Source organism: Myotis brandtii, unplaced genomic scaffold, assembly GCF_000412655.1.
Source record: "Myotis brandtii unplaced genomic scaffold, ASM41265v1 scaffold454, whole genome shotgun sequence".
Classification (NCBI taxonomy): domain Eukaryota; kingdom Metazoa; phylum Chordata; class Mammalia; order Chiroptera; family Vespertilionidae; genus Myotis; species Myotis brandtii.
This window is the reverse complement of record NW_005367354.1, coordinates 909,626-919,156: the sequence shown is the minus strand read 5'-3', so window position 1 is coordinate 919,156 and position 9,531 is coordinate 909,626. Positions and strand designations below refer to the sequence as shown.

Sequence of the window (9,531 nt, the reverse complement as noted above, 5' to 3'; positions counted from 1 at the left end):
AGTGGGCCGCGGCGGCTGCGGGGCACTTCGGGGTCTGGTGGTTCTTCGCTGGGACAGCAGGAGTGGGGACCTTTCCCGCCCTCGGTAGGGGTGTGTCAGCAGAACCACTGGATGTTCGGACTGGGAAAACCTCAGAACGTCCAGTCCATTCGTTCCGAACCCTAAAGAGAAGGAAACGGCGTCCGAGAGGGGCAGTGCGTTCCCAGGTCGTGCAGCGGGGCCGTGCAGCGGTCTGACTCCCAAGACAGTGCCCTTCCCCGCACCAGGCTGACGGCCCAGCTAGGTTGTTCCCTCCGCCTCCTGGTTAACTTGTCAGACAAGACCCTGTTCCAGTGCAAATGTTTGCCCTTAGAAAGGGGATAAGGGGAGCAGATGTCACTCTAGAAAAGTTTGAAAGGCGGTCCACCTGAGTGTGTGCGGAGCATTACATCCAGAGCCGTGTGGGTCTGGATCTTTATCTTCTGTTATAAAATCCTAACCAGACCCCTCGTAGCTGGGCAGTAGTTACCTGAGTGACAGCCCCTGGCGTACTTCGTGACCTAAATATTTTTGATTATTAATGACGGTTATATAAACTTTGCATAAGAAAGATAATAAATGGATATTTTTCTTTTCTCTTCCAACCTGTCCCTGCTACAAAAAGTTGCCAAGAGCAAATCAAAGTAAGTAAAAGTTTTTTTTTTTTTTAACTTGTTCATGTTACATTCCTTAGTCCAGCTGCTGCCAATACATCCTTATGTTAAACAGCATTTGGCCTCCATTTTCTAAAAGTTGGTTTGAGGACTACTTACATCAGCGGTTCTCAACCTGTGGGTCGCGACCCCTTTGGGGGTCGAACGACCCTTTCACAGGAGTCGCCTAAGACCATCGGAAACACATATATAATTACATATTGTTTTTGTGATTAATCACTATGCTTTAATTATGTTCAATTTGTAACAATGAAATTGGGGGTCACCACAACATGAGGAACTGTATTAAAGGGTCTCGGCATTAGGAAGGTTGAGAACCACTGACTTACATGGTGAATTATTTTGGCCCTCTGAACTCTTTCAAAAAAATATTTTTCCTTTTGCCCAATTGACCTACTTAAGTGAGCATTCAAATAATTTACTTAGAAGAGCTCTTGCTGTCTTGTTCCTAAGATGCCATCAGAGTGCCCAGCTCTGTTTGGACTACCATTGTATTTTTGTTTCCTCAAATTGAAGACCGGTGGCTGTCTGGAGCCCACTACAGGAGTCTAGCAGAACAGTCTGATTTGATTAAACTATAAAGCCTATTTTAATGAGTTTTATAATCCTTTGCATTCATGGTAGAAGCATTTCAAAAATAGCAAAGATTAAAGAATTCATAATGTACTACAGAGACTATAAATACCAAACCGTTATCTTAAAATAAATTTTATAGACAGTAACGGAAGATTTGTTGTATGTTAAAAATAGGAAAATTCTAATGCAGCCTTTGCTTATAACCCAAGACATGTCACAAATCCTCAAGACTAGGTTTTTGTTCTTTTTTTTGGATTAAAGTTAAACATGTATATTGGTGGCCCCTCCACTCCAGTAACTTTTATTGATTCATGTAGCTTTTCCCACAATCCAGTTATTTATGTGAGAATTTCCCACCTCCAGGTTCTGTAGGAATCTCTCATGCTTTCAGTTTCTTTAGAGGTACTCCCTGCCTCTCATGTTCTTTGTATCCTTCTTGTGACATTTGTCCTATATGTGTTGCCTTATAGACCTTCTGTACACACTCACCTTGCATACTATACTGTTAGTTTCTCGAGGGTGCTGATGCAGCCTTAATAGAGTTTTGCATTTCCCATAGTGCTTTCCACAGAGTAAGCACTTAATAGCTTTTTGTTAAATCTTTTTGAGCTTTAACTGCTTTATGTAGGGAGACAAGACATAGGAAAAAGTAACAAACAGTACAACATATTAAAAGGTCCAGTGAGGCAAAACATGAACTTATGCTTTGGAGGACTATAACTTAAATGAAATATATGAAGAGGGAAAAGGTGTTAGATGTTAGCAATAGAAAAGTTCTAATCCCTAATTTTGTCCCTTCCTGATTTTACTCTTCCTGATTTTACTCTTACTGCTCATCCCTGGTAGATAGGGGTTTTCTGAGACAGCTATCTTTATGATTTCCAGACCAGCCACCTACAGTTACCAGTACATGTGTATTTTTTCCCCCTCCTGACCTCTGTTCCTTCTAAGAGGTGGGTGTCTGAGAGTATTCCTACAATATGGTTTGATTTGTTCTTATTGCTTTGGTTAGGTCATTACCAAGGCATTCTGTAATAAAACAAACTTTGGGAATCAAAACCACTGAAATTGTGACTTATAGGACACTTAGCCTGTCTTAGAACTGAACCTTCTGAGGGCCAAGGGTTGTGCCACAACTAACACTACTGTATAGGGTTCTCAAAATGTGCCATCTCCTTGTGACTGATTTTAATCTATCTCTTCAGCTTCTAACAGCTTACTTTTAAATCTCAGGAACATTCTGGTGAGAATGGTAAGCCAAGCTGGGACAGGTTTCTCCTTCAACACTAAGAGAAGCCGCCTACGGGAGAAACTGACTCTACTGCATTATGATCCATTTGGTAAGATTCAGAAAAGTTACTCCACAATAAAGCAAATGCTTTCAAGGCCTGTTGCTCTTTCCAGACTGATGCTGAACAGTGGCAGGTTTTTGGCCCTCTTGACACTAGCATTTATTCAACCAGTGTGCATTGAGTGTTTACTGTGGTGCCAGCCACTATTCCAGCTTCTGGGATGTACTTCAACACACCACAGGCTCAGTCCCTGCACTTTTGGCACTTAGTCTGATTTGGAAGGGAGAGAAAGAAAAAAAATGCAAATTGTGCTAAGTGCTATGAGAGACAAGCAGGTTGCTGAGATACAGGATAAAGTTGTGGAGAGGTGGATCTCAGCGTTAGCTAGGCTAGATCAGGGTCAGTCTCTCTTGTAGGAGATAGTTATCCAAAGATCTGAGGTGAGAAACCAGCCACGTAAAGAGAGTAGTGGTATTGCCCTGGAAACAAAGAGTTGAATATCTCGAGAAGGAGAGGGAATGATCTGGGATCATCTGCAAGTAAGTAGGTCCAGGTTTTAGTTCAAGAAGTATTGTTTTTATATATTAATGCAGGAGGGCAGGAAATTTCATTTTCTATTTTATACCATCTGCTAAAATAACATAATAAACAGTACCTCTTACGGTTTCATTATGTATAAGTATTTGTTCAAAAGGGGCAAGTGTTCCCAAGGCCCGATTGCTTGCTCCCAAACAAGAGTCAGCCCCTGACTGCTGTTGGTGGAAGCCTGTCCCGTTTTTGGATTTCATGAGCAGATGTATGCAAATAAACTAGCAAACAAATTACTTATTTGAAAACTTAGGGCCATTCATTTCATTTTTCTGCCCTTGCTTTTAAATAGCCCCTTTATGATTGCTTCTGTACTGGAGCTTCTGGGTTGGAGCACACGTGGAGATTCTGGGAGAGTAACAAGCCCTGAGACGCTGTGGAAGCTCTATGCCCCTTCCCCATTCCTTGCGTCACTCTCTCTAGGTATATAGTGTCAGAATTGAGTTGAATTATAGGAGAAAGTTAACTGGACACATCCAGTTGTTGATCAGAATTGGAATTGGTACCAGAATCTTATTTCCCAAAATTAATCAATAATGAAAGACAGACACTTAAGCTACTAATCAACTTTTTCATTAAGAACAAGAACTCATAAACTCTCGCTTCTAGTCAAGGTGGAGTTATAGGGAACGAATTAACCTCCTGCCTGAAACAACAACTAAGAAAAGGAAAATACAGGTCACCAAAGACAGTGATCTCTGGGGGAAAGGAAACAGACTAGTGCTTATGTATACCCAGACAAAATGGAAAGTTGTATATTCTTTGCTTACCTACACAAGTCTTCATGTCTTCAGATGCTACGAAGCCATCATAACATAAGCACCTGTACTCTCCAGGCAATCTGAATACCCTTTTATAGTTGAGGAATCTGAATCAAGGACACACAGCTAAAACATGGGACAAAACAAAGATTTGAATTCAGGACCATCTGACTCCAAAGGCTGGGCCCTGAACCACTTTCTGTAGCACCTGTTATTGAGAGATTTCACAGGAGGCTAAAACCTACTTACCGCTGCATGACCTCCGGTCGGGCATTAGTGCGAATGTTGGCCGACAGCTACATTCATAGCTGCCTTCAGTTAAGAAGGTCTACAACCATTGTTGGTTGTGCTGCATTCATCAGTGTCTAAGTAAAATAAAAATAAGGGCTGGACCAATGTGAGGAGGCATTTAAAAAAGGCTCTAAGGCAGCGGTTCTCAACCTGTGGGTCATGACCCCTTTGGCGGTGAACAACCCTTTCACAGGGGTCGCCTGAGACCATCCTGCATATCAGATATTTACATTACGATTCATAATAGTAGCAACATTACAGTTATGAAGTAGCAATGAAAATAATTTTATGGTTGGGTCACAACATGAGGAACTGTATTTAAAGGGCCAGAAGGTTGAGAACCACTGCTCTAAGAAGTAGTTGTCAACTTAAAATATGTGTGAGTTCCATTCTTTAACAGAAATAAAATTCCCTGCTGTTTTTATGGTGTTAACATTTCTGGTCATTCTTTATTATAATAAAAAGGGAGTTAGGGTTGTACCTGATGATTAGGAGTCTGAATTTCAGGATGATACCTTATATAGTGGAAAATTACTAGGATGAGAAACTATGTGTCCTAGTCCATTTGGGTTGCTATTACAAAATACCTCAGACTGAGTGGCTTATAAACAACAGAAATTTATTTCTCACAGTTCTGGGGCTTGGGAAGTCCAAGATCAAGGTGCCAGCGTGGTCGTTTCCAGTGAGGGCCCTCTCGGTTCATAGCCTCTGCCCTCTGGCTGTGTCCTCACCTGGTGGAAGGGCAAGCAGGGTCAGTGGGGTTTCTTTTCTAAGAACATTACTCCCATTCATAAGGGCTCTACCCTTGTGACCAAAGCCCCACCTCCTAATACCATCGTTTTTTTGGAGTGAGGATTTCAGCATGAATTCAGGGTGGTTGGGACACAGGTATTCAGACCATACATAGCAATATCATTTTGGATTGGTGTGTTTTTCTCCTCCTGATTTCTTTGTATCAGTTGATGTAAACTTAAAGTGATGAGCTTTACAATAAAGTAGAGGCATACCTCGGAGATCTTCCAGGTTCAGTTCAAGACCACTGCAATATTGCAATAAAGTCAGTCATAAAAACTTTTTGGTGTCCCAGTACATATAAAAGTCATGTTTGTACTGCAGTCTAGTAAGTATACAATAGCATTATGTCTAAAAAAAATTGTACATATGATAATTTAAAATATTTTGTTGCTAAAAAAGAAATGCTAACCATCATCTGAGCGTTCATCGAGTTATAATCTTTTTGCTGGTGGGTGGTCTTACCTTCAATTTGTAAAGAACGCAATCATCTACGAAATGCAGTAAAGCAAAGCGCAATTAAGCGAGGCATGCCTATGTTCTCGCATTTTAGCTCCTATAGAGTTTTTTGGGAACTTGTACAACATTAATAAATGTTGAATAACCTCTGTACTATTTTAAGTATGAAAATGTATTGGAATTTTTATCCTTAGTGTGGAGGTACAGCTGGCTCTGTATCTTGTGGGTTCTGCATCTGTGGATTCAACCAATGCAGAGAAAATATTGGGGGGGGGCAGTTATGTGTTGATGTGTATTATGTAGTTAGGCCTGTGATGGTTGTGTCTGTACTGAACATGTGCAGACTTTTATTTTCTCCCACTCCCTAAACAGTAAAATATAACAACTATTTGCATAGCATTTACATAGTATTAAATATTATTAGTAATCTAGAATTGATTTAATATACAGTATAAGGGAGGATGTATGTAGGTATATGCAGACACCCCCCTATTTTATATGAGGGACATGAGCATCCGTGGATTTTAGTATTTGTGGGTGGGGAGGATGTTCCTAGAACCAACCCCCCCCCCCCCCATATCAAGGGGACTCTGTGTTAGGAACTTACTTGTTAGATTGGTTTTAAGTTTTGAGATTGGGGAAGGATACAACCATGAACAGCTCTGACCATAAGTTGAAAGTGGGAGAAAAGAGTCATATATAAATTTTAAACAGACGATTAGACCTTTTCTGGTAAGGAGGGGTACGAGCCTTGGCAGCACCACTTTGTCTTTCCGGAAGGAGAGAATGTTCTGGGACATGAGGCTGCTTGGCTTTCTGCCCGCCTACTTGCTGACGCCCTGCAGGCTCGCGTGCTCTTTGCCTTGGGGCCTGCCCATGACTTAGGGTACGAAATAGCTGGGCAGATCTCCCAGCATATTTTAATAAATGGTTAGTTTAGGGGTAATGTTTTGTGAGTCTGCTTTATGAAGAAAATCAGCTAAGGAAACAGAAACTCTCAATTGTTTAAGCATTTCATGGTAGACTCTATGGCTAGAAGCAGCCTCTGTCCTTCTAAACTCCTTTTCCTCACATAAAACTGATCAAATTTCTGAGGAGGAAGGATTAAAGGCTGAGGCATAAGCTTATTAAATGTTGTTAAATATATGAAGTTTATCATGAAAATGAAAACTTGTCAGTTTTAATTCCTTGGCTGACTAAACAAGACAATGTAGACTTTAATTGAAGCAGAATGGATTTAGGTTCAATGTAGGGAAAGAACTTGACAGATTCATTTTTCTATGTAGTAAGCAGCAAATATTTTGACAAAATTTATGTTTATGATTGTGGATAGCAGTGCTCAGCTAGCATGCATTGAGTGTTCACTGTGTATCTGGCAGCAGCCTTGTGTGGGAGTTGGAGTTATCTCTCTCATGGGAAGATAGAGTATTTTGAGAAATTTGCCCAGGGACTCAGAGCAGAGAAAGATGGAGCCTGCGTGCGAACCCGGCCTTTTTGACTCCAGGCCTCCTATTCTTTCTACTACATGGAGCCAGATAAATCTTCCTGATTTTTCTTTTTTCTTAATCAGGACCATCCCCTGTGGTCAGTCTAGCATTTAAGGCCATGAAGCCCCACTGTCATTCCTACCTCTTACTGCCATTCCTCCACACCAGATGCCCAAGGACTCTTTTTCTTCTTTTTTAAAAAAAATGTTTTTATTGATTTTAGAGAAAGAGGAAGGGAGAGTGAGAGAGAGATAGAAACATTGATGAGAGGGAAACATTGATTGGCTGCCTCCTGCATGCCCCCTATGGGGGATTGAGCCCGAAACCTGGGCATGTGCCCTGGTTGGGAATCAGCCAGTGACCTCTTGGTTCATGGGTCAATGCTCAACCACTGAGCCAAACCAGCAGGGCTAAGGAGTCTTCTTATACTTTTGTAAACTTCACATTGTCTAGCACAATTCTGTGGACTATAGTATTTATTCTTTGAATTAAGGGAATGAATCAAAACATTTTCATAATAAAAGCCTTGCTTTGTTAATCTTTGTCAGTTGCTCCTGTTCACATTTAACATAATCTCCTGATTGGTTATCAGGAAGACAAGTTCCTTCTTTTATCTATCTTTTTAGCTCTATATAGAAAAACATGGGGAAATATTTCTTGCAATGAATAATATTGTCTGATAGGAAACTTTTGTTTTCTACCTTTTTATGTTTTGTAGTCTTCCTTGGATTCTGAAGGAGCATCAGTCCTACTTATATTTAATATTAGATGATTTGAAATATATGAAAAATATCCCTATGTAATATGTACATTTTATTTTTATTAATTTTATAGATAAAATTCTATGGACTGGATAATGGTTCTTATCCAGCTGTTCATTAGAATCATGATGGTTTAAAAAATGTAGACTTCCAGTCCTAGCCTAGATCGAAGGAACCAGAATAAGGGCAGGGATTTATTTCAGTAAGCTCCCTAGCTAACTCTTAATCATAGACAGTTTGGGAATCTCTTATATAGAGTGTCTGTGTTGATTATAGAAGAGGAAAAAAAAAAAGCTAAAATCTCTTTGTATGGTAGGGACAAGTGAATTGTTATATCATAGTTTGAATTCCTGGGTGTATTTTTTTTTTTGTGTGTGTGTTTTTTAGAATAAGGTGGTGTGTGTGTGTGTGTGTGTGTGTGTGTGTGTGTGTGTGTGTGTATGAGAGTGGGGGGGGGTTGGGGAGAAGGGAGAGAGAGAAAGAGATATATAGAAGATAAATAGATGAAGTTAATGGAGGACTATAGGGCATTATAGGAACTATGAAAACCTTATTGCCTAGCATCTAGTCTTCAATCTTTCATCCGAGCGTTAGCACTTTTGTTTTGGTTTTGTTTCAGAGAACTGTACTCTCCTATATTTATAATAATGAGATTGTGGTTATAATGTTAATTTTGTTACCAAATTAGAAAATCCATATTTGGGGTAGGAAACCATCCCTGGAAAGTACAAGCTTAATGTGTACGTTACTTCTGTCTGCTCAGTTCTCAGTACCTTTTCTGGAGTTCAGCTCTAGTCTGTCCTTGCTTATCCCCTACAAGAGTGGATATCAACTGGGTGATGACATCAAGTGTTTTCCATCTTTTGCCCATAATTTTCTTTTTAAATTTGAATATTTCACATTCATTGACCTGGGGTACCAAAGATGCCACTGGTTGGCTGGGCCTTTCCTCTTTTCCTTACCATTTTCTCTGGTCTTTTCTGGCCTCTGGGATCAAGGAGCTGAGCTTGCAAGTCAACTCCATCCCCATGTCAAAGGAAAGTAAAACAAAAGAGAGGGCTCATGGTCTGATATATATTTTTATTAGAAAATGGTAATGATACTTAGTTTTCTGCCTTAATCCTTTTTTCTCCTCCTGTAGTGAGAGCAAAAGTCCTCTTTGTGGAACAGAAAAAAATACGCTCCCTCTGAACAATGGATTGAAAATGCATTTGATTTATAAATGAGAAGACTGAGGGTGGGGTACTGATTCAGAAATTCTGCAGCATGTAATAAAAGAAGAGGAAATGACACGGCATCTCTGCCTCCTGTGATTTGAAGGCCATTGTGAAGAAAACAATGCAGTGAAAGAAAGTTCTTCATATTAGGACATAAATCATTGCATCCCATTTCTTTATCTTTCTGGATATTTTTATAGCCCGTAATAAAATATATTAAAATAGCCTGTACTATTGTCTCTTAGTGATGTTTTCCCCCACTATTTGAAATTAAAAACACAACTACATTACTAAAAAATAACCATTGTTTCATGTATTGAAAGAACATTTTCCACAGTGAGACTTGTGCAAGAGTTTCCAGGCTGTTCCTCCTTGATTTTCATAGAAAAGGTAGTCAACACTCCAGAGTGATCTTTAAAAAACTCCAGTGCAGTAACATAGATGGCAGAGGTGAGCAGGAGTGATAAGAAGGGAGCCAGCCTCAGCCTTCTAACACAAAGGAAACCCTGAGAACTATTTTTGATTTGTGCTTATATACTTAGAAAAAATACTGTTGGTCCGTATTCTCAAACTCAGGAATGCAGTATCTATGATTTTCTAGCACAGCTTTGGACT

The 9,531-nt window shown here is 39.9% G+C and overlaps 1 protein-coding gene across 1 annotated transcript in view; it reads left to right on the top strand.

Annotated features, from left to right (window-relative positions):
• Nucleotides 1-9,147, top strand: part of MRPL33 (mitochondrial ribosomal protein L33) — a 9,470-nt gene extending 323 nt beyond the window's left edge. Inside the window, exons 2-4 of the mRNA XM_005874838.2 lie at nucleotides 644-662; nucleotides 2,502-2,608; nucleotides 8,841-9,147. Coding sequence (XP_005874900.1) covers nucleotides 644-662; nucleotides 2,502-2,608; nucleotides 8,841-8,890 — 176 coding nt within the window. The 3' untranslated portion in view covers nucleotides 8,891-9,147. The remainder of the gene's footprint in view (nucleotides 1-643; nucleotides 663-2,501; nucleotides 2,609-8,840) is intronic.
• The last annotated feature ends 384 nt before the right edge of the window (nucleotides 9,148-9,531 follow it).